We start from the raw sequence: 26,538 nt of genomic DNA, 5'->3' as shown, positions 1-26,538 counted from the left end.
TATTACAGAGGAGCAAGTGCTGGATGTCCTGAAAGCATAAAAGTGGATAAATCCCCAGGTCGTAATCAGATCTACCCTAGAACTCTGGGAAGCTAGGGAAGTGATTGCTGGGCCTCTTACTGAAATATTTGTATCATCAATAGTCACAGTCAGGTGCCAGAAGACTGGAGGTTGGCTAACGTGGTGCCACTGTTTAAGAAAGATGGTAAGGACAAGCCAGAAAACTATAGACCAGTGAGTCTGATGTCGCTGATGGGAAAGTTGTTGGAGGGAATCCTGAGGGACAGGATTTACACATAATTGGAAAGGCAAGGACTGATTGGAGATCGTCAACATGGCTTTGTGCATGGGAAGTTGTGTCTCACAAACTTGATTGAGTTTTTTGAAGAATAACAAAGATGATTGAGGGCAGAGCGGTAGATGTGATCTATATGGACTTCAGTAAGGCGTACGACAGGGTTCCCATGGGAAACTGGATAGCAAGGTTAGACCTCACTGAATACAGGGAGAACTAGCCATTTGGTGGGTGGTTTTTCAGACTGGAGGTCTGTGACTAGTGGAGTGCCACAAGGACCAGTGCTGGGTCCATCACTTTTGTCATTTATGTAAATGATTTGGAGGTGAGCTTAAGAGGTATAGTTAGTAAGTTTGCAGATGATACCAATGTTGGAGGTGTAGTGGACTGCACAGAAGGTTACCTCAAACATATAAGGAGATTTTGATCTGATGGGCCAATGGAGTGAGAAGTGGCAGATGGAGTTTAATTCAGATAAATGTGAGGTGCTGCCGTTTGAGAAAGCTATTCTTAGCAGGACTTATACCCTGAATGGTAAGGTCCTTGGGAGTGTTGCTGAACAAAGAGACCTTGGAGTGCAGGTTCATGGCTCCTCGAAAGTGGAGTCGTAGTTAGGTAGGATAGTGAAGAAGGCGATTGTTATGCTTTCCTTTATTGGTCAGAGTATTGAGTACAGGAGTTGGGAGGTCATGTTGTGGCTATACAGGGCATTGGTTAGGCCACTGTTGGGATATTGCATGCAATTCTGATCTCCTTCCTATCAGAAGGATGTTGTGAAATTTGAAAGGGTTCAGAAAAGATCTACAAGGATGTTGCCAGAGTTTGAGCATTTGAACTATAGAGTGAGGCTGAATAGGCTGGTGCTGTTTTCCCTGGAGCGTTGGAGGTGAGGGGTGACCTTATTGAGGTTTACAAAATTATGAGGGGCATGGATAGGATAAATAGACCAAGTCTTTTCCCTGGGGTCGGAGACTCCAGAACTAGAGGGCATAGGTTTAGGGTGAGAGGGGGAATATATAGAAGAGACCTCAGGGGCAACTTTTTCATGCAGAGGATAGTGCATGTATTGAATGAGCTGCCAGAGGAAATGGTGGAGGCTAGTACAGTTGCAACATTTAAAAGGCATTTGGATATGTTTATGAAGAGGAAGGGTTTGGATGGATTTGGGCTGGATGATGGCAGGTGGGATTAGATTGGGTTGGGATATATGATTGGCAGAGGCGGGTTGGACTGAAGGAGTTTACGTGCTGTACACTCTGACTCTATAAGTTACTAACACAGTTTCTTCCATCTATTTTGAAATCCAAATTCCAAAACTGCTATTGATCTGTAAATAATTCAGTTTTCATTTCAGTGTGAAGTAAAAGTGAAGTTTTCAATTTTACATGAATCGACGTGGATTTTAATGCAGCAGAGAATGAAGAGCCAGTACAGGTTAAAGGAGGCTTCCTTAATAATGTATATGATTTAATATAAAATGTGTTGGCAGTGTCTGATGGTTTGGGAATTGATGTAGAATGAAAAATGGCAGAACATGTGAAAAGTCAAGTTTGTGATGCTGATGTGAGGATAAGGATGTCATCATTGGTATAAGTGAGGTAATGTCAATCTGAGGTGTATGCCCTGCAGTGGTTCAAGAAGGCAGCTTCCCCCACCAATCTTAGCTTCCCAACTAAGAATTGGCAATAAATGCTGGCCCAAACAGTGAACCCAAATCTCATGAATGAAAATAAAGTAAAGACAGGTAGTAACAGATGTTGCGGTCATTAACTGCATTTGAAGACAGGAGAGCGGCCATAGGCATTTTAAGGAGGTATGATCTTTTATGCCTGTTGTCAAATGGGAGAATGTTAGTGATTGTCATACAGCACAGGAATATTGGCTGAATTGATATCGGTGTTGTGCAGAAGCTGACGCTGCTTGCAATTTGATAATGCTGGTTGGATGCTGTCCATCACAGATTTTAACACCAGCTTTTACATTAGAGCATTAAACCTAGCCCAGAAAGAAAAAATGAGAAAAACCTCATGAATGGTACACACCAATCTTATTCTTGTTGCACACTTCAATGTAGCAGTCCAGAGTAACCAGTATGTTGATTTCCAAGAATCTATTTTAAATTGACTTTTCCCATTTGTAACCATCCAGTTTCCACTGGAATCCCACTGATCACCATTTCATTTGTTTACTGCAGTTTGATGCAAAGCCGCAAGGAGCTTCCATAATGCCCCTTCTGGTTTTGTTACCAAGCTAACATGGATGGTCAGTGGTTAGCACTGCTGTCTCACTGCGCCAGTCACTCAGGTTAGATGCCAGTAGTCTATGCCAACAGTCTATGTAGGATTTGCACATTCTCCCTATGTCTGCATGGGTTTCCTCTGGGTATTGCAGCTTCCTCCCACAGTCTAAAGATGTGCAGGCTAGGTGGATTGGCCATGCTAAATTGCCCGTAATATCCAGGGATATGCAGTCCAGGTAGATTAGCCACGGAAAATGCAGGGTTACAGGGATAGGGTAGAGAGGTGGGTCTGGTTGGGATGCATTTTAGAGGATCAATGTGGACTTGGTGGGCTAAATAGCCTGCTTCAAAGTTGTAAGCATTCTATGATTCTAACACCTGTTCAAGGATTGAGACTCTCCCAAGGTATGTCAAACTTATCTCCTTTTGTAGGGCTCGGTGGAACAGGGTTTTCAAGATTCCATCAAAGCCTTTTCTGCAGCTGTTGCTTTTTCCCTCTTTAGAATGAGTAACATTCAACCAAAGACGTCCAGAAATTAAGTATTGTGGGCTGGAAACCTGGTGTATACCTTAGGTTTTGTTTTACCTTTTTAACCTTCTGTCTCCACTCCGCACTTGCAAGTACAGTAGTTCTAGTGCTGAAGAGTTTTGGGAGTAGTTCTGATGTTTCTCCAGTGTAAGAATGATTACAATTGATAGCAGTTGCTGTGCAGCCAGTTTGAGAAGTAATGATTTAATTTTAATTTGAGTAATCTATATGGTGTAAAAGATTTTGAACAAAATACTAGTTTAAAATGCCTCTTTTATTAATTTAGAAGTAGAGCATTGATGTTGCAATTGCTGCTTTTCTGAAAACTGGATACTTTAGGAACCGATTAAAAAATAAATTTAGTTGCAGATAATTAAAGAAATGGAGTGCGGTCCACACTGTCTGCTGTTTCAGGAACCAACTATAATTGCCTTTGTTTCCGCTATTTGATGTGATTAAGTCTCGAAGATTTACTAACTTAGAAGTGTGCATGTTTCCATGCATGTAGTAAAAGCTACATTTCTAGTTTTAGGATTTGTGGCACAATTTACCATTTTCGGATTGATATTTTCAAACTGGTCCCAAATAGACAGGCTGACTTTTAAAAAATTTTTGGATCTTCTATTTTATTTCTACTTTGATTCTGAATAGCTACAAATTAGACAGGGATTTGAAGTCTAATTTTTTTAAATCAAGCCTGCAAGTTGCTTGTCTAATCTACTTGTTTCTGTGGCATATTTAATTCATGTCCGAGACACGTCTCAAAATCCATGATGATCTTGTATACTCAATAACATTTGGTTATTTCATCATTTCACAATTTGTAACCCAAATGCAAGTTTTTTTTAATGATCAGCAATTGATGTTTCAAGTCATTGTTTGCTGACTCAAGATCTCGTCTCAGACCATACAGTATTAGAGGTTGGGTTGGGGGCACAGTGGATATATTGATGTAGTGGGATGAGAAGAGGAATGCAGGCATGAGGAACAAATGAGGATTGGTTTGAGGAAGGAAGAAGGTGAAGTGGTGAAGTGGAGAGATATCAGCAAAGGAGTATGCAATCTATTTTTGGGTAGGTGCAGGGAAAAAAAACAAAATGAAGGGGAGTTGATGGCGTAGTGGTATTATCATGACGCTATTAGTTTGGCATATGGATTCAAATCCTGCCATGGCAGATGATGGACATAATTTAAGTAAAAATCTGGAATTAAGAGCCTAATGATGACCATTGTTGTAAAAACCTATCTGGTTCACTAGTGCCCTTTAGGGAATGTAACCGCTATCCTTGCCTAGATTGGCATACATTTGACTCTAGATCCACAGAAAAGTGATTGGCTCTAAATTTTTTTTTAAATAAAGTCTTGCTTCCTTATACTGATGCTTTTCGCATGGAATTTCCTGGTAATAGCATTGACCAAAATAGGAATTATTATGGATTCTAAAATTAGATATTCCCCTCTCAGATTTTGACAAATAAATCGACGTTTAGCCAGTGGAAACTATTATGATAACTGAACTGAGTTCAATTTCTTTGTAAGAAATATTTTGTTTTCTTGACTTTTACCAATGCCTTGAGAAAAATATAACCTCAGATCAGATTTGCGGAAGCAGTATGCAAACCAAATGAATTACTTTTTGTTATTCCTTTCTGTACAATATTTTCCAAGCTACCAAGTGAATGCCCTTCTCCAAGTGTTGCTGTAGGCTCTTTAACACTTAACTGGAATAGTGGATAATATTTGCTCTTTCGTGGCTTATCAAGCAACACCACTTTGTTAAGGTAACAATAAATCATGACTATTATGACCTTGGATTGAGGGCTTCAATCTAAAACCTATTAAACTGGAGTCGGGAATAGTACCAATTGAGGTAAAAACAATAACTGCAGATGCTGGAAACCAAATACTGGATTAGTGGTGCTGGAAGAGCACAGCAGTTCAGGCAGCATCCAATGAGCAGCGAAATCGACGTTTCAGGCAAAAGCCCTTCATCAGGAATCCTGATGAAGGGCTTTTGCCCGAAACGTCGATTTCGCTGCTCGTTGGATGCTGCCTGAACTGCTGTGCTCTTCCAGCACCACTAATCCAGTATATAGTATCAATTGAACCTAGTTTACACTCTGGAAACTGGATCTTGTGTGCAGTGGTAGTGTCCTTGTTCTGAAGGCCTTGTTCCAATTCCATCAATTATGGAAGTATGTCATTGCATACTTGAATAGATCAATTTAAAAAAAACAAAAAGATTCTTGTGGCACAGAGGGACTGTCCTTACATCTGGGCCAGAGGCTTGAGTTCAAGACCCATGAGCTCCAGAGGTGTATAATAACATTTCTGGTCTGATGGATTAGAAAATATCTGCACTTTGTATAAGGGTCTTGGTGGTGCAGTGGTAGTAGTCTCCCTGCTTCTGGGTCAGAAGTTTCAGGTATAATCCCACATACCCTGAACAAGTTGTATTTTAAATCAACTTGTTCAGACATTCTAATGACTACCTACATTCTGGAAAGGCTATAGTTTCACTGGAACACTCATGGTCAATCCTGTCTTTCGTAGTCAGCATGTAAGAAGCAGTTAAATATGTAAAAGTAAGAGGAGAATTTGAGAAGATTTTGCTCTGTACAGAATATCTGATCTGTTTGAGTTGTGGTTATTTTTAATTAACTTGTTTGGGCATGTTGTGACATCGATCAGTGACGGGTAGCACTTGAATGCCTTCAGGCCGAGAGTAGGGGCACTTTCCAATGCATTACGTGAGCCCTTTTTCAATTCTGATTTCACCATCTGCCATGCTGGGATTTGAACCCGTATCCCAGGCAATATTCTGGGGCTCTGGATTACTACTTAAGTGACAATGCCACTACACCACTATCTCTTCTTGTAGCTGGGTTGTAATCTTAATTTATTTTGTCCATTGACTGGAGTATATGCCTTACCACATACAAGATACCTCTACAGTTGAGTTGGTATTAAAGCAATTACTTGTGTAAAAACTTTGGAGTATTGAATAAAATTAAATATTACCCTCTTTGTGTTTTCTGGTCAATCCATGAAGTGCTTTTCACCTACAAATGTTTACGAAAGAAATAACTGTTGTCTGGTAATATTAGTCTTGTTTCATGACTGTGTAAATATTGCATCAATTATCAAATACAGTACACAACAGGTTGCTTGTTGATTTTTGAGATTTAGGGTGAACTTTGGGAGTGTTCAGTGAGTTTGTTCTGACCTTGATTTTACAACTCAGTAACGTGATAGCCGGGGAATATATGAGCACTGCCTTTTTATAGCATTAATGTTTTCATGTCTAAGTGATCAGCGTTCATTTTTGCTGGAAGCTATGAAGTTTGGTTATATTTGTCTAATATGTCCACGAACATTTTTTTGAAGAAGGAAAAGCTGTATAAATTGTATCATCACCCATTTGATTTCAACTGTGCGTCGCGAACTACGTGGCTTCTATTTTGAGAAATTTAATTCACTGCTTTGTAAAATTGTTTGAGATAGTTGTTCCATATTCGGGTGCAAGTGACATTTCTTACTTCAAGTACCAATTTCCAATGCACTGCAGTGATTTCAGTCATAATCTTGTTTTCTCAAAGTTATTGACTATTTGTACATGAAATGTAGCTTTACATATAAAAGGATAATTTTTAAAAACTAAACCAGTTTGTTTAGATAACGCCAGTGATAGTGTGATTGGTGTTATTACCAACCATGACAATGTAAAAGTCAGAGCATGAAATGACACAAATTGTAATGTGATTTTATTTGGAGGAATGGAATGCAAAGTCTATGCCTTCATAGGGGAAGGCTTATTATTTAAGGAGAGAGTATTAATCTCCATGAAGAATCTATAGTGATGGCATTCTAGTCCTAATTAATTGTAGATGTAAAAATAATGTAATCATCTTAGCAACTCATGTTCTGAGTAATAATTTAATCATCAACCTCACTTTTTTTTATTCCCTTGTTCATTTAGGGTATGAAAGTCTTGGTGGATGCAAGGAATAAGCTGAGCATTCCCTGGGAAAACACTGAAAATGAAAAGCACGGAATGTTCGTCATGGCATTTGAAAACAAATGTGGCATGCCAGTGGAACCAGCCACATTTCAATTATATGTGCCAGCACTGAGAGCACTCTGGCAAGATTCAGGAATCCAGGAAGCATACAACAGAAGACGAGAGTTTCAATTGGTAAGTGAGCATCTCTAACAAGATGTAAAAAATGAAGGAAAAATGCTTCTCTGATGGAGAAGTTTAATGCAACAGATAACTAATCTGTACACCATTTGTATACTGATGGACAGCTTGATCTACTTGAAATTTGGTGAAAAGGTTTTCACACCAAAGTATCAATGCAGTACTTTATTTATTTCTCACTTACTGTTTAGCCAATAGATGAAGCCATCTCCTCCTCTGATACCATGGTAAAGAGCTGCTTCTTTTAAAATGAATTATTGTCCTGCTGATTCCCTTGAATCCAAGTGCATAGTTTTCCTGAAGGATGCTACCAGCAGTTTTAGAGGTTAGCTCCTGAGAAAACCTGGCAAATAATGGGTTTTTGCTGCAGCTTTTGTTAGTAAACTTTGGAATTATTGCTGGCTGCAAATGACTCTTAATAGGGACCAATAATGTTACATAACAGTCATAGAGATGCACAGCATGGAAACAGACCCTTCGGTCCTACTCATCCATGCTGACCAGATATCCTAACCTAATCTGGTCCCATTTGTCAGCACTTGGCCATATCCCTCTCAACTCTTCCTATTCATATAACCATCCAGATGCCTTTAAAATTCCGTAATTGTACCAACCTCCTCCACTTCCTCTGGCAGCTCATTCCATAAGTACACCACCCTCTGTGTGAAAATGTTGCCCCTTAGGTCTCTTTTATATCTTTGCCCTCTCACCCTAAACCTCTGCCCTCTACTTCTGGACTCCCCGACCCCAGGGAAAAGACCTTGACTATTTATCCTATTAATGTGTCTCATGATTTTAAACTTCGATAAGATCACCCCTCCCCATCAAACAGTCAAAATAAAAGCAGCTAAAGACAGAAGAAATGTACCTTTTTTTTATAAAATCCAATCAGCTCCAGGCTATTTGACAGTGTAAAGATATGATTCTGAATAAAATGTGATTTTTATGGATGCCAGTACAAAGCAGAATATTCACTTGTTACCACTGCTCAGTTACTCCATAGAAATTGTGGCATTGGTTAAATATTCTATTGCTTTCCATTTGACTAGTTGTATTTAAACAATTGCTTTAAAGTGTAATAGGATTTAAATTCTATTCAATAAATATTTCTTTTAAGTTGTTTTGAATTTATAAAGTGTTGCCAGTATTAAAGGGATAAATAAACTGGAGCATTGCACGGTGCCAAGATATAAACATTCGTCCTTGGTCTTGTAGAATGTTGGATTCCCGACAAAGGGTCTGAGTTAGATTCCAAGTCCTCACTGATCCTTGCACTGAGCCTTCTCTATTAATACATTTGGAGGGAAGGGAAGTTGTCTAGACGAAGCAGCTTCCCACACAGAGGATGCCTCCTTGTTGCTTGTCCTAAGTTGAGGCATTGATTGCTTATAGGGATTTATGCCAGCTGTACTGAAGCAAAAAGGAGACTGTTGACTTATAAGTCAGTGCAGTGGGATTCCAATCCGGGAGTATCTTTGTGTGTGGCTCTGTACCACAGGGCACAGTGAACTCATGTCCAAAGTTTTGCAGGAACCGTTTGTTCTGCATAATTTTGTGTATTTTTCAATATGTAGTGAAAAATAATAGTTTATTAATGTGACACAAGTAAAATTGATTGGACAGTATTTCTGGCACACATTTTTAGACTTGGGTGCATATGGTAATCAACACTTCATTTTTTATTATCCCCTACTTGTAATGAAAGTAAATATAGTGGAGGATAAGAAAAGTAAAAACACAGGAATGAGAAAACAAACCTCAAGTGTGTTTATAACCCAGTATACATTATATGGCAAATTCTAATGTCCTACAATAGACAGTTGGCATCTTTATCAGGAGTTTTGTGAACAATGATGTTGCAATATTAAATTTCATACTTCCAGTAGTGGATTCTGAACATTTCCCCAGGATTGAAAGTGCAGCCTGATTATTTTGCAGTTGTTTCATTGAATATGTTGGTGTTTATGAAATGTAGTTCTTTCTGATTCTGGACCAGTTAGTGGAAGAGGGGAAAACTCTAGAATGGTTTGCCATCATTAGAACTTGTTTTTTTTTAAAAGGTACAAATCTGGCTGGTATCTATTAATTTGCTGTAAAGAAGCAAGACACAAATCTTTCATTTCGACCTATGATTTGATCATCCTGACAATTTACACGTGAACATATGAACTGGAAATAAGAGAAATAAGAGAAGCTGAAGGGTCAACATATTAGCAATCTTAAAGCATCTTTTAATTTATTTCCTTTTTCCTCAATATGTAACTGCTAGAACTAAAGCTGATGGAAAAACTACCCCAAACCCTTTGTTAAATTGCTATGTCAGTGGGACTGTTAAAAGCAAAAAGCAAAGCATTCATGATAGATTATGGATAAAACTATCATTCCTTCCACTTGTTTAGCATTGCTGCCCTTTTCCACTGAAACGTTGATCCATTCTTTGTCATTCCTCGACTCAGTTGCTCCTGAGCCTTTCTAGTACCCCACAAGCCACTACTGTGCAAAGCACAGCGGCCTGTAACCTGTCTGCACTAAATCTGTATTTCTCAGCCCACCGGCCCACACGCCTCATTCCTGATGAAGGGCTAATGCCCGAAACATTGATTCTCCAGCTCCTCAGATGCTGCCTGACCTGTGCTTTTCCAGCACCATGCTCTCGACTCTGATCTCCAGCATCTGTAGTTCTCACTTTCTACTAGTTGATTTTAACCTTACTGAGAAGCCTCTCCCAAGGATGCCTTCCTTGAAGAAATTCTTCTCCTCTTCCATTTATCTTTGAGCACCCCTGGCCAACCACCCTCATTCCTGATGAAGGGCTTATGCCCAGAACGTCAATTCTCCTGCTCTTTGGATGCTGCCTGACCAGCTGTACTTTTCCAGCACCCCACTCTCAACTCTAAATCCAGTTCAACCAAGCTTAAATTACCACTGTCTCATTCCCACAGTGCAACAAAATAAGCTATTCATTCTTATCTTTTTATTTATGGTGTTGCTGTGCCCATTTCTATAACATCCTCCAAGTCTTGAATTACTTTTTTTTTCCTGTCAGAAGTATCTCTTTCTTTTCCAACCAATAGTTTCTCCTTTCTTGACATTATCTCCATTCTTCTCCTTTATGAACTTTGCATGTGTGCAAAAGGATTTCCTGAAAAGTATTTTTTTCACTTAAGTTTTGATTGTTCCTTACTGAATTTTCCCATCCTTTCTCTATCACTTTCCATGTCCACTTATTTTGATGAAGTCACTTGAGCCATTTTTTTCCTTATTGAAGTCACTGTATAGTTATTTGTTTTGAATTTGTTATTGAGGTCATCTGCATCTAAGTCAAATAAACCTTTCATTGTCAGGTGTTGATACGTCATTCATGTAATTATTTATATAAAGTGTATGATACATTTAGCACGTCAATGCAAAGTATATTTAGATACTCTGATTTGTGATATTGAAAACATTGTACTCTAGTGTGTCAGTGGTTTGCTTGCATGAGGTTTTTTTTTCCCAATCCCATAAAATTAAGTTAACTTTAAAGGTGCTATTATGTGCATGACCTGCACAGATATTAGTGAGTTGTTGCACTGTATGTGTATTGGTGTGGAAGTTGGGGGAGAAGGAGCATTGATTAAGTTCAGATATTTTTGATCAAAAATATAAAAATTCTGATTGTCCTGGCTAAATTACTGAAATTTTCAGCAGATTCTTGCACCCAGTATTAGATGGGAAGTACTCAGCCATGTAAATTCCACCTGGCTTCTCTAAGGTGATCAGAAGTGGTTACATTCCAGCGCTAGCTTGCTTGTCTCAGTGTTGTAGAAGTTTCTTGTCGGGGTGAACCACATACTCTTCCTTTCGTCCTCATCTGGACTGAAATATTTGATTCATTACTCTTTCAGAATTTGTGTTTCCATTTCCCGCTAGGGCCTGTACTCTTGTGATAACTACCAACAATTGGCAAGTGTCTAATTTCTCAAGGTGTAAGACCAGGCAGTTCCCCTTCTTTAAAGATGCATTGCTTCAGATGACTCTGTGTGTGTGTGTGTGTGTGTGTGTGTGTGTGTGTGTGTGTGTGTGTGTGTGTGTGTGTGTGTGTGTGTGCGCGCACACACACACACTCACACACACTCTGAAAGAGCAGGCTGGTACCTAAATGCTGCAGACATGTATTCTCTAGATCAAACTTGCCAGCCTATTGAGAGTGAAAATACAACAGGTGGGGTAGACATTAATTTTTTTTTTCATTTTACATTTTGTTTTGCACACGTAGAGTAAAAACAATGATGCAGAAGTTGAATCCACCGTTAAACAATTTTTCTCACTTCATATGCATAAAAAATTGTGAGCCACTATTCTAGGGTTCTGGCAAAGATTGTTTTCTCTGCAGAAATGAGGATTCAAGTTTTGATTATATCCTTAATGCTAAAATTGATTGGAAAAAACAGAATTCTTAAAACTAGATTTAACAGTTTGAAGTCTGTCCTTAATGATAAGCTACCCAAACCAGACACCATCCTAAAACTGCCAAGGCCCTGATCTACATGGAAAACAATAATCAACATTGCAGCAGTACTATTCATACTTGTTTGAAATTGCTGTTGGATCCTTTGAAATTCTTGGAAAATTATTTGGTGTGAAATCAAACCTTTCATGTAAATTTCACTAAACCTTGCTTGTAACAGTACTGAGCATATAATTTGTATTATTTCTAAAATTCTCATTGGTATTGTTTCAAAATTGGTATTAGTAACAATAATAACTTGTGAATAATCATTGGCTGCACCAATTTAGGTTGTTTCCCGGCTTTTTAAAATCCTATATTTCAAATTTTCATTGATTTTTCTTCAAGGCCTTGAGTGGCCTATCACAGAACTTTGATCAATTTTACAATCGCTCAGACCCTCAGTCAGCCCCACAGACATCTCCGCAACTGAGTTAGCGAGTTAGTGGGAGAGAGGGGCATGAAGAACCTCAAGCAGTTGAAGTAAATATGCAAGTTCTACAGGGCAATAATGAATGTTTTTAACTAATCTACAATGGCATGAAGATCGCATATGTTTAGTTTAAAGATTGTTCTGATGTTTTCCACGGAAGTATGTATCTCATCTAATAAGGAATATGTTGGCCTGTCACCTTGATCAAAATTAAACAGTTAAAAAGTAGTAACTTTTTAATATGCTCAATGTGAATATAAGCGAGGAAACTAAAAGTGGGTGAAGTTTAGTAAGATCAAAACGAATCTGACCAAAGCTACTTGGACCAAAGAGTTGGTAAACTGAATGACCAGAGCAGTAATGCAGAGGGAAGGTGAAAAGGAGTATAGAAAGATAATATATATGATAAATATTCTTTTAAAATATTTTAAAATTAAATGAGTAGGAATGTTTTGAGATAAAGTGAAAGATAAAAAAATGGTGGTGATAAATATTTTTATAATTACTGGTAAAAGTCAATGTGGGTGAATTATCAAAATTTGTGAAAATAAATTTAAAACTCTGGTCAATAAGTTTTAATGCTAAAATTTTGTATAGGCTATTCGACTAAAAGGGCGCACAACTGAACCCAATTCTTGAAATTTTAGCAAGCAAGTATGTGAAGTGATCAGGAGTGGGAACCAAGCCAGTAATGGACTCCACCGCTCAAACCTTGCAGTAGAAAATAAACCAGATTTCGGTAATAAGAAATACAACTTGATTTTAGAGAACAAAAAGGAACAGAAAGGCCCATTATTATGTAGAGGCATAAAATATATTTCAACATTTTAAAGGAAATAATTGGAACCAAATCATGTCAGTTAGCTGAATGGACTAGTTTTCACAGTTTCCTCTCTGATGAATTTTTGGTAGTAGTACGTAGTGAGCACATTACTGTGTACATATTTTCAAAGTTTGGGCTCTTTGTTGCTGTGTGTTTTTATTTTTCTGGCATGCGCAATACAGTAACCATTGATCTCTCTTTAAATAAATTGTTCATTTCCTTGTACCAGCATTTTTCTTGCTGTTGGAACTCTTCCTGAATTAGTTCCTTGTTAAAATTAGGTTGGTGTCGTGAGGAAAACATCAGTGAGAAATCCTGTGACTTATCAGTTAATATCGTTTTAGTTTCAATTTTATTTGTTCCCTGTAACTAGCATGAATTTGCAGAAATAAAAATCCTTGTCTCTTTGAGAAAGACACAAGAATATTTTGCAGGTAGATCTGGTGTGTTGAATCTGGTATAGAGTGCAAGTTGAGCAAATACTTTGCTTGTCAGTTTAATGATTGAATAAACTCAGCTAAGTTTGCTGAATTGTTGGTCTCACTGTGGTACTTGCATGGTGCTGGTCTAACATATTTATGAATGTATGTGCTGACCAAATTTTCTGAAGCTTTTAGGTATTATCACTTTTTCTCTGTCCAGCATCAGGAACTATGTTGGATAAGTTTAGCATAATTACATCTGTAAATGGACACATATTCAGATACATGGAATGTTTCTTGCTGTGGAATAATGATTACATATTATTTAAATGATGTACAGTGAACTGTTTATAGAGTTAGAGATATACAGTAAGGAAACAGACCCTTTGGTCCAACTCATCCATGCCAAGCAGATCGCCTAAATTAATCCAGTCCCATTTGCCAGCATTTGGCCCATATCCCCCTTAAACCCTACCTATCTGCCTTTCTTAAAGGTAACCTTTTAAAAAATATATGCTTTTTGCAGAAGTAGTGATAGAGGTTTAATTTCAGTTTGTTTTGTGTGCATGATTTGGTTGGTTTTGGTTTGCACAGTGTGAAAGGGAGTTGATGAAAAATGTGATCACTATGAACTGGGTGCACTGAGTGTAGTATAAATGACATAACATGTATTCATGGAAAATGGTTAATTGGAGGGAATTTAAAGATTTGAAATACTGAATCTTCAAGGTAACTGTTAAATTTAGAGTTTGAAGGATGTCATGTGTTACTAGAGATACAACTTGCATGACTCTTGCTTTAAAAATGAAACATTTGTGTCACACTTGTAGATGATTAGCTGGAGTTACAAATGAAAATACCAGTTTGTAAAACAATGACAAATTGTAACAGCATAGAGAATGATACTAGAAATGTAATTGGTACTCAACTATGGCCAAAATTCAGTTGTATTGATTTCCTTTTTCTCTTATTGTTGCTTCCATACTTGGTATCTAGTTAAGTTTTGTTTTTGATGTATTGATATCTCAGCGTAAATTGTCTTAAGGGCTGTAATAATGTCTTCAGTGTTGGATGTGCTGTATCTCTCATCAGCTAACATTAGTTTTTCACCAATGTTGAAATTGAAACTCAGTTGTCGCACAAGCCTCTCACGTTTTATTGGTAAACTTTTTTTTAAACTTTAGTTCTTGGTTAGCAGCCTGCCAACAAAATGGTGGCATATGGCCTTACTTTTTAAGTTCAGAAGTTCCATTAGATAACCCACGTTTTGATGGCGAATGATGGCACTAAATTAACCTTCCAAGGTGCATGATTACACCCTCTGGTCTGACTTGCCCATTGATGTTTCTTAAGATGACAAATAAATAACTTTGGCAATCAGAAAATTCATCCAGTGTCCAGTAAATTTGTCAAGATTGATAGTCTGTATTGACTATCTTGATATCGCTAAATATTAGCTGTAGTACATTCTATTTCTATGCCAGTAATTTGTTTTTGGTATATATTGGAGCTTCAACCTCTGAACCTTATTTTTTATTCATTTGTGGCACTGACATACCTTTATGCTCAAACTTGCAAAATTTGCAAGTAGAAATGAATGTTTTGATTTGAAATTAAGATCAGTTTTTGATACATTTGTTGGATTTTGTAATAGTTGTATCTTTTTATGGTAAGCCTAGTTTCAGCTATTTAATAAGTGAGACATAGCCATAATTGCATTTCCTTTTGCTTCCCTCATGACTATGGAGAGCAACTTTGTTTAAAGGCTTGGCAGGTTGTGTTCAAATTCTGACAGTTATACTGCTTATTTGTGTGGGGGGAAAAAACAATTATTTAATCACAAAGGAATTATAAATTTAAGCTTTTCTCTTGCATTGTTTCTCAATTTTCACATGTTCTTTTTACTTTCTGTGCATAATATTTCCAGTAATTCTGGAAGTCTACAAGTTTGTAGCCTACATTTAATTTTTCAATAATGCAGTTTTTAAGGCTGAAGCAAATAAATCCAGAAATGGTTAATGCCATTGTGGAAAGAAAGTTTTCAAGCTCAAATTTTGCTGCTTTCCAAGAAGATAATATTTGTAATTTGTTAAAAGAACTTGAGAAATGGTAGTCTGATGCTTCAAAGGTGATAAGGAATTTTTTGTTGCTGTTTTAATTTCCATAATCGGGATAAGATTTATGGTCCAGTAGTTCAGTTCCCAAAAACATTCTTGGACTTAATAATTATTTCACTTTTAGACTTCGTTTAGTATTCACTTTTATCTTTGAAAAAACAACTTTTGATGGCTGAACCATAGTTTTTGCATGGTATAGAATTTTATAGCATTGGAGGAGGCCATTTGGCATCTTGTATCTGTGTTCCTCTGCAGTTAGATATTTTTAAGCAAACTATCAGCTAGTTGCAACATGTCTGGGTCGCGTGGAACTTGTGCCCAGACCTTCTGATTCTGGGGTAGGTCCATTGTGCTGGTTTTACTGTGACTAGTTCTTAATTTTTATTAACTACCTCATAAAAGTTTGTTGACATGAAAAATGGATTACTTTCAGGTGGTATGTATTTTTTTAATCCATGTTTGGTGGTTCTTGATGTAATTTTTCCAATTACTTTTTATGGATGTACTTCAATAGAAACCAACTGTCACCAAGAGCACACAATTCTTAGAGTAATGGTTCTTCCATAAATATTCACATTCAAAGCTGAGTTGATCTTTTTTTGTTCAATTTTTTCTTTGACCTTTTGTGTGTGGGTGTGTATCTGTGTGTTTGTCTGAAAAGAACCGTCTGCAACCTAAAGTTGCTTTTGTTTTGGGAGCAGCTTTTGTTTAATTTTAATCTGCAAAATTTACTTGGGGTGGCTTCAGCTACATGAGGCCACTGAACTGGTGATACCATTGTATCATTAGCTATATATATCTGTGCATGTAAAGATTGTAGATTAAGTAGAGAGAATTGACCACAAGACCATAAGAGAGAGGAGCCGAAGTCGGCCAGTCAGCCCATCGAGTCTGCTCCACCATTCGATCGTGGCTGACATATTTCTCAACGCTATTTTCCTGCCTTCTCCCAACCCTTCATTCCCCTTACTAATCAAGATCTTATCTCTCTCTGTATTAACGCACAATGACTTGTCCTCCATAGCCCTCTGTCAGAATGCTTCACAGATTAACCACCCTTTAACTGAAAAGATTCCACCTCATTCTCAGTTCTAAAGAAATGTCCCTTCTCTCTGAGGCTGTGCCCCCAAAGTCCTAGTCTGTCCCAGTGGAAACATCATCTCTGTCCACTCTGTGAAGGCCCCTTAGTATTCTGTAAGTTTCCGTTCATCCTTCTAAACTCTATTGAATACCGACAGAGTGTCTTCAACTGCTCCTCATATGACAAGCTCCTCTTCTCCAGGATCATTCTTGCCAACCTTCCCTAGGCCCTACCTAATGCCAGCAGATATGGGGCTTAAAACTGCTCACAGTATTCCAAATGCAGCCTGACCAGAGCCTTGTACAACCTCAGCAGTACATTTGTGCTCTTCTATTATAGCTCTCTTGAAATGAATGCTAATGTTACATTTTCCCTTCCTAACTGCCAACTGAATCTCCTTGTTAACCTTAAGAGAATCCTGAACTAAGACTCCCAAGTCCCTGTTTGTTTCAGATTTTTGAAGCCTTTCCCTGTCAGAAAGTTGTTGATGCCTCTATTCTTCCTATCAAGTGCAAAACCTCACACTTTTCCACATTTGTATTCCATCTGCCAGTTCTTTGCCCACTCTGTTAGACTGGGGTTTAGATTAGAGTGGTGCTGGAAAAGCACAGTAGGTCAGGCAGCATCAGAGGAGCAGGAAAATCAACCTTTCGGGCAAAAGCCCTTCTTCAGGAATCCTCTCTCTCTTAGACTGTCCAAGTCCTTCTGAAGCTTTCCAATTCTTGAATACAACCTGTCCTTCCAGCTGTCATTGTGTCATCTGCAAACTTCGCAACAATGCTCTCAATTCCTTTGTCCAGATCATTCATGCATAACAAAAATAATTGTAGTCCCAACATTACCCGTGTGGAACTTCAGTAGCCACTGGCTGTCATTCTGAAAACGGTCCCCTTTATCCCTATTCTGCCTTCTGCCAGTCAGCCAATTGTGTATTCATGCCATACCTTGTCCCCAATGCCATTGCCTCTTATTTATCAGCCTCCTGTGTATCACCTTATCAAAGACCTTCTTGAAATCCAGGTAGACCATGTTCCCTCGTTCTCCCTTGTCCAACTTGCTCATTATCTCCTCAAGTAATTCTAACAGATTTATGAGGCATGACCTCCCTATGATGAAGCCATTCTGACTCAGCCCTATTTTACCATGCACTTCAAAGTACTCTACAATTTCAGCCCTATTGATGAACACTCAAAATTTATCAAAAACCGAGGTCAGGCTAACTGGCCTATAGTTTCCTATCTTCTGCCTCCCTCCTTAGTCAGGAGTGTTACATTAACCACTAAGTGAGTCAATACTTAAACTGTATTGGCTAATTGTGCCCTGATAAGCTCAAACTTCTGGTGCTAACACTTTATAATATGCAAAAGGGAAGAGAGTTGTGTTTGTGTTAAAATTATTCATTTGGTTTTGTTAAATGTTTCTGAAAATTATTTCTTGGAATGTATGTTTGCTATTTTTTTAAAAAGCAGAGTGCTGCTTAAACTTTAATTACATTTATGGAAACTCTGTTTCCTATTTACTTTCTTCAGCATGCTTTGTGTATACCCTTCATCTATTTGCATTGTAAGTTCTTATGGAGAAGACATTACTATTTGTTTGGCTTGATCATTTCACCTCTTCAATTGGTAAGATGGAATCCAAATTTAATATGGAAATAATTTGAAGGGAAGTGAAGAAATTAAAGGAATTTTGTTCAGAAGGTTGCTAACTAGCTACTACTGTTAAATTTTAAGTATTGTTCCTGAAGTATTTAATATCCTACTAAATATTGTGAGCAATTATATCTAATTATCATTGTTTAGATGTACACCTACACCCGCACCCCCCTCCCCACCACCGCCACCCACACAGTTAAAACAGGCAGTGCTGGTCTTGACCAATAAAAATTTCAGAAATTCCTGGTTTTAACATCATAATTTACTGTTTATTTTGTTCAGACATGGTTGTGTATACTCAATGGATCACACCTAATTTCCATTTGAGTAAAGCATAAGAAAGCTGTTGTGATGTTTTTGAGGTAGGATTATGTTTTTCTGTTGAAGATTTGCGATTCCATGTTGTCCCCTTTTTTTTGTCAGCTGAATAATCCTGTACTGTTGCACAGTTCTATATTCAAACTGTCATTGCATGTGACTTTTGCATATCGTATAAGCTCAGAACTAGTTTTGTTGTTCAGCTTGTAAGTCTGGTTGCTGAGCTGGTAGGTTTGTTATCAGACGTTTCATCACTATTTCCAGTTCTTTTTCTTAGAGGTTGGTAAATGGGATCCAAATCGATATGTTTATTGATGGCATTCTGGTTTAGGTATAGGTATTTTTCTTCTGCTGCTATTCAAGAACAACGGTGACCCAATAAACACAGTCTGCCAATTCTTAAACAACAAACCCAAACAAGAAGACACAACATACCCAGAGACTCTAAGCCACATTACCGTACAGCTAAGACATCTTGGAATGACTACCAGACTACTCAGACTCCATGGCATTATAGTAGCCTACAAACCTACCAACACGCCGAAACAGCTACTGATTAATCTAAAGGACCCTGTACCACTAACAAGAAAAACAAATGTCTGCAAGGACTGCAAGAAACACTACATCAGACAGACAGGCAGGAAACTAGCCACCAGAATACACTGACTAGCCACCAAATGACATGACCAGCTATCACTAGTATCCTTACACACAGACAAAGAAGGACACCACTTTGGCTGGGACAACTCATTCATCCTAGGATGGGATAAACAAATAGAAGCAAGGGAATTCCTAGAGTCCTGGCATTCAAACTAGAACTCTGTCAATAAATGCATCGATTTGGACCCCATTTACCAAACTCTGAGAAAAAGAACCAGAAATAATATTGCCCACCTTAACAGACTCAGACAAGTAAATAGAAAACGGGACAGAACACCAGTGCTTCACCGGAGGCACACCGATGATATTACCTTGCATGGTGATGAAATATCTGAGAACAAACCTACCAGTTCAGCGAGCAAACTTACAACATGCACCTCAACCTGAATTACATATCTTCTCAAAAATCACTAGTTTTGTTGTGTCTGAAAATGCAACTTGTCACAAGATACAACAGAGGGGATTCAAAGTTATTGGTTGAACAGTATTGCATTTTATTTGTCTGGCTGAATTATGTCTCTTCATAATCCTTTTTCTAATTAGAAAAAGTTTTTAACTATTGAGAAGTTATAGTTACCAATGTATTGTCACACTGCTGTAACTGTAGTATGTGTGTTTTATCTCTTGATCGTGAAGTAACAGTGCTGTGTACTCCTTCTAGCACTGGGGCAGTAGATGGTGAGTTATTAAATAGGATGAAAGTAAAATATTACAGGTGAGGGAAAAATGTACACTGAGTTTGCTATAATTGAGTCTGTGCTTAACATCAAACATGGTTGACTGCAAAATGAAATTAGACTGTGCGCATATATGCCAATATAATACTGTCATAACCCTGTTCCCTATAAATCAGGCAGATCACATATGTAATGATGTCCTAACTGGACATCATTGGTAGAAATAAATATTCTTTTTATTCAGATAGTAATGCTAATGGATGGGGTAAGGCGTGCTTCTTTTTCTTCAAGCATCTTTTACAGAGTCATTGAATTGTACAGTATGGAAACTCGTCCAACTCGTCCATGCTAACCAGCTATCCTAAGTTAATCTAGTCCCATTTGCCAGCATTTGGTCCATATCCTTCCAATCCATTCCTATTCGTATACCCATCCAGATGCATTTCAATGTTGTAATTGTACCAGCCTCCATCACTTCCTCTGGCAGCTCACTCCATACACATGCCACCTTAGTTGCCCCTTAGGTCCCTTTTAAATCTTCCCTTCTCACATTAAACCTATGTCCTTTAGTTTTGGACCCCAAAACCTTGGGAAAATGATCTTGACCCTATCCATGCCCCTCATGATTTTATGGACCTCTATAAGGTCACCTCTTAGCCTCTGCCACTCTAGGGAAAATAGCCCAGACTATTCAGCCTCTCCCTGTAATGCAAACTCTCCAATCCTTGCAACAACCTTGTAAATCTTTTCTGAACCCTTTCAAGTTTCACAATATCCTTCCTCCAGCAAGGAGGCCAGAATTGAACACAGTATTCCAAAAGTGGCCTCACCAGTAAAGGAAAGTGAACACCATCTTCACTATCCTATCTACCTGCGACTCCACTTTGATGGAACAATGAACCTGCAGTCCAAGGTATCTTTGTTCAGCAACATTCCCCAGGACCTTACCATTGAGTGTATAAATCCTGCCCTGAATTGCCTTTCCAAGATGTAGCATCTCAAATATATCTAAATTCAACTCCATCTGCCAGTCCTCGGCCCATCACCCGATCTGATCACGATCCCTTTGTACTCTTAGATAACCTTGTTTAGTACTATGTTTCTTTAAATTTGTAAAATCTTACTTTGAACTTACAACTAACTTGTTACTATAAAATTTAACACAGGTTAACAGTGGTAAATAAAGTACTCAAAATAGCAACTACTGTAAATAGTTTCCTTTTAGGCATGTCGTCTTGTGACTGTTAATCCTAGCCAGTGCACTCTGTTCTAAAGCTGTTGACAAAACTTTTATTCTCACCACAACTATAAACCCTTTATTAATGGTTACAAGCTACATGGACCTCTTATGTATTTTTTAAAATCTACAACAAATGTGGATGCACATAACTCATTCCAGTTTGCTTTTTAGCTTAATATGAATGGAAACATTTTATTTGAGAACCTTTATCTTTTTAAATCACGCTCCTTCATTTTGTGAAGGAGCAAAAATGACCTAATATGGTCTTCTAGAGTTGCTAACTTTGGAAAGTTTGACAGAATGTAGGTATATCATAGTTGATTGACTCCACCAAATTACCACCCACTTGGTGAAGATGTAATCTATCCCCACATGACATGAGCCCTCTTTTCGACGTTTACAAGGCTACATTCCTTTCTAAAGATTTAACTGAATGTTATGAAATACATTCTCATTGATTCCCAGATATGACTGGCTTAATGGTGTGTCACTGAATCTGACTCGATTACATTAGCTCTATTAGACCTTGTTTACGTCATTGTCAAAACATTTGGATAATTCAGGATCACCCTGGAGAAAAACAGAAAATCTCAGGATTCTTCTCCACTTGTTTGTGTAAAGTACCGTCCTTTGCTTCCTCCTTCCCATATTTCCCAACAAAATTAGATCCCCTTGTTGAGCTCCATCTCCTCTGTTCCTTCTCCTTGCTAACTCTGTGAAATCTATTGCAAGAATCACCTCCACATAAAGCCTTGATTCCATGTCCTCTTTCTTTCCTGTATCCTATTATGCCCACTATAGATTATTTTTGCGTAAGTAACCCACTTCCTGTCGATACATCCCTAGGGCCTAATGACTTACATTCCAGAATAGTTCAGGAAGTGGCACTAGAAATACTGGATGTATTCATGGTCATTTTCCAAGATTCTATAGATTTTTGGAACAATTCCTACAGATTGGAAGGTAGCTAATAAAACCCCTCTCTTTTAAAAAAGAAAAAGGAGGTAGAGAGAAAATTGTAAATTATAGACCAGTCAGCCTTATGTTGATAGTGGTAAAAATAGAGCCTATTATAAAATAATTAGTACCAAAGTACTTGGAAAACAGTAGCAAGATAGCATGGATTTGCAAAAGCAAATATCATGTCGCATATACTGGAATCCCTTGAGGATGTAACTCAGAATTGATGAGGGGGAGTCAGTGGATATGGTTTATTTGCACTTTGAGGCTTTTAACAAAGACCTACGTAAGACATTATTGTGTAAAATTAAAGCACATGGGATTGGTGTAGTCTATTGTGTTGGATAGAAAACTGGCTGGCAGAGAGGAAACAAGGACTAAGAATAAAGAGATCTTTTTCTGACTGGCAGGTAATGACTGATGGAGTGTCACAGGGGTCTGTGCTAGTACACCAGCTATTCACTATATATTATTTAGGTGAAGGAATTAGATATAATATCTCAAAGTTTGCAGATGACCTAAAGCTGGATGAGAGGGTGAACTGTGAGGAGGATGCAGAGATGTTTTGGACAAGTTAAGTCGGCAAATGCATGGCAGATGTCGTATAATGTGGAGATCTCTGTGGTTATCTACATTAGTAGCAAAACAGGAAGGAAGATTATTATCTGAATTGCTATAAATTGAAGAATCATAGCCTTGGTGTACTACACCTCGAATATTATGTGTATTTTGGCTTCCTTATCTGAGGAAGGGTGCTGTTGCTGTAGAGGAAGTACAGGAAAGGTCTACCAGACTAAATGCTGGGACGATGGGACTGACATGTGGACAAGTTGAATTGGCGAGGATTATATTCACTGCAGTTCAGAAAAATGAGGGGTATCTCATAGAAACCTATAAAATTCTAACAGGTTCTAAACAGGGTATATGCAGGAAAGATTTCCTGATGGAGGGGAAAGTACATAACAGGGGTCACAGTCTAAGGATACAGGATAAACCATTTAAGAATAGATTAGGAAATATTTCTTCACCTAGAGGGGTGAATGTGTGGAATTTACTACCACAGAGTCAAGGATAAAACATTGTATGATTTCAGGAAGGAGTTGGATGTAGCACTTGAGGCTAAAGGGATCAAAAGAAATTAGGGGGAAACCAGGAACAGGCTTTTGAGTTGGTTGATCACCCATTACCATGATGAATGGCAGAGCAGGTGCAAAGGGCCTAATGACCTACTCCTATTTTCTGCATTTCTATGCTATAATTTATTTCCCCTCATCCTTTTGACTCTTGAATATTTAATAACTTTGGAATGCTTTTTATTTTTCTACTTTGAAGACTGATGCGACGTATTTATTCACTTCTGCCATTTCTTGGTTCTCTGTTAATATTTTCCCAGCTTCCTTCTCTAAGGGGTCTATGTTCACTTTGGCTTATCTTTTCCTTTTTATATATTTGAAGAAACTCTTGCTGTCTATGTTGCTATTACTTGCACATTTACTCTTGAGTGTATTTCTCCATTTTGTTTTGGTCGTCTTTGGTTGATTTTTAAAACTTGCCCAATTCTCTGGCTTACCATTAACTTTATCAGCTTGTATGTTATTTCCTTCAAATTAATTCTATCGTTGACTTCCCTGTTTAACCATGGTTGGCTTATCCCCTTTCCTAGAATCCTCTTTCCTCTTTAGAATATGTCTTTGCACTGAGCCATAAGCTATTGCCTTAAACATAGGCCATGATCTTCAACTGTCCTTTTGCAAACACAATTCCCAGCTCAATCATCATTTCTTTATAATTAAAATAGGAGGGTGTGGTGGTATTATTGTTCGACTGTTCATCCAGAAGCCCAGGTAATGTTCTGGCAAGCTGGGTTTGAATCCTGCCATAGTTGATAGTGAAATTTTGATTGACTGAAAATCTGGAATTAAGAATTTAATTATGGCCATGAATCCCTTTTGATTGTCAGAAAAACGCATTTGGTTCACTAATATTCATGAGGGAAGGAAACTGATGTCCTTACTTTGTCTAGTAAGTATGTGATTCCAGACCCACAACATTGTGCCCTCTGGGCAATTAGGGATAGGCAGTAAATGCTGGCCTAGCCAGAGACACCTTCATTCCATGTCGAAGGGCTTATGCCTGAAACTTCAATTCTCCTACTCCTCGGATGTTACCTGACCTGTGCTTTTCCAGCACCACATTCTCAATGCCAACAGGCATCTACCACTCTCTGTTTTAACAAATACAAATTGTTCTTTACCCCATTCAAATACGATATGTATTTTCAGTGTTCCACTTCCAAAGAACCGTATTAAATTGATGCTGATAATGTTGAGGGAGCAGGTGATTTCATTCGAAAGGTTTCAGACACTGGTGTTCCAACCAGTTGATTTCCGGCTGTAGAGTTAGTGTATTTTATTTCAAATCTCTGAGCACTGTATACCAGCAAGTCTGCAATTACAAAGTAAGTAATAAATGAATTGGAAATCTACTCAGTTAGAAGAATTATTACAAGGTAGTGAGTTCCACAATTTTGAGGACCTAAGAGAGAATGAACTACAGTAGTCTCAATTTCAGCACATCATTGGGATAGTAACAAGAATGTAAGAAAAAGGAGCCGAAGGAGGTTATTCACTCCCTCGGGCCAGCTTATCTATTTAACAAGGTTATGGCTGATCTGATTGTGCCCTTCACTTCGCTTTCATGCTTGGCCCTTGTAACCTCAGTAGTTTGTCAATCAAAAGATGAAAAGGGATTAATTCTGGAGCTGGCACAGATGCCAAATGTTGGCTATTGGTTAGTCTAGTGAAAAACACAGTGAAATTGCATATGGGGAGAAGTTGTAGATGGGGAAATTGGGGGAGAAGATGAATTTTAATGAAAATAAGAAATGCCGGAAATCACAGTAGGTCAGGCAACATCTGTGGTGAGAGCAAGCTAACATTTTGAGTCTAGATGATTCTTCAGAACTGGATATTAATTTTAATGTTGCTTTAAAAGTCAGGCTCTGATGAAGAATATTTATGGTCGAATATTTTTAATGGCCAATGATATGGAGAGTCAACTCGCACTTCATCAGCATGTGATATTAGTGAAACTGCCTTATAGGCAGTGACATTGAATCTGAAGTTATTGGGTCTGAATATTGAATTGAATACAGCCATTGCATTTGGGAGGCTAACTGAAATGTTGCCCATATGCTAGCTCCCTGTCTCCTCAGTCCCTTTTATTATTTATGTTTATCCACTTGCTTAAAACCAAATATTGATTTGACTGCCGCCACTATTTCAAGCAGACCATTCTAGGTTTTGACAACATTGTGAAAAAAAGCTTCTAATTTATTGGTAAGGATACGTGGACCTGTTTTGAACTTCATAACAAGAATCTCTGGCCTCTAGTTTATTGGAAATATTGAAAACTTTTTTTTATTATCATTGTCTGGCTGAGTTAGTATTTGAATTTAACTAGAAGTGTAAAACTGTTTGAGTCGTTCAGTTCAAAACAGTACGAAAACACTACTGAATGAACTATTCTTGATCTAATGGCAGTATGTTTTTCTCAAGTATGTTTGAAAGTCTGTAAAATAAGGGATAATTAAGTTACTGATTAAAGAAGTTCAATCATTGTTGAAAATTTCACGTTTATGAGGTGATCATTTAGCTATTATCACTATATTACTTTATAGACTATGGCTTATTGAACTTAGTTCCACTGATCCCATGCGACACCATAAACGAAGACTCTACTACTTGTCCCACTTCATCACAGTCTCTTTCACAGTAGCTCAGCTGTCAGAAGCCAATAGATTATGAAGGAAGTAACTTGGTATATCACCTACAAATTATCTGCTACATAGCCCAAAGTTTTAATTTATTCCAGGCGACATCTTAATTTATGCTGGTACTTTTCAGATTGAAGCAAAGCGTGTCTTGCTTCATCATTGAGTGTCTCTTTTCAGTGGGCTTAAATTCAACACCACTGTGATTTAAAAGTGTTTAGGTAGTGCCTTTGACATGAAAATATACACAAACTCCTTAAAAGGTTCAACGCAGTTGCTTGCATATCTTCAACATTTTCTACAATAGAAAACAATCAAATATTCAAATAAAGCCCCTACATTGTTCTTTCAAAGAGATCTCTGAGCATCCATGCTAGAGATGAGCATAGGCCAAGTCAACACTGTTCACAGTACTGGAAGATATATTGAAATTGGTGTCTATATTGCACACTTTCAAAGTGAGACCAGGTGAATTAGTACTATGGACCAGTTTAAATGGAGCAAAATCATTACAATGGAGAAAAGGAAAATCGGAGAACCATCCAAATGACACAAACATGCTATTTGTGTTCTACTTGTCCACCAACCTATTATCATCGAAAAGCAGATGAATTCACAAGAAATTTT

General features: G+C 37.9%; 1 protein-coding gene across 1 annotated transcript in view; it reads left to right on the top strand.

Annotated features, from left to right (window-relative positions):
* gna12a (guanine nucleotide binding protein (G protein) alpha 12a) overlaps positions 1 to 26,538 on the top strand; it is an 83,475-nt gene that overhangs the window by 39,968 nt on the left and 16,969 nt on the right. Inside the window, exon 2 of the mRNA XM_072559296.1 lies at positions 7,043 to 7,258. Within this exon, the coding sequence (XP_072415397.1) occupies positions 7,043 to 7,258 (216 nt within the window). The remainder of the gene's footprint in view (positions 1 to 7,042; positions 7,259 to 26,538) is intronic.

The sequence above is a fragment of the Chiloscyllium punctatum genome, chromosome 40 (assembly GCF_047496795.1).
Source record: "Chiloscyllium punctatum isolate Juve2018m chromosome 40, sChiPun1.3, whole genome shotgun sequence".
Lineage (NCBI taxonomy): Eukaryota > Metazoa > Chordata > Chondrichthyes > Orectolobiformes > Hemiscylliidae > Chiloscyllium > Chiloscyllium punctatum.
This window is presented reverse-complemented; position numbering and strand designations above follow the sequence as displayed.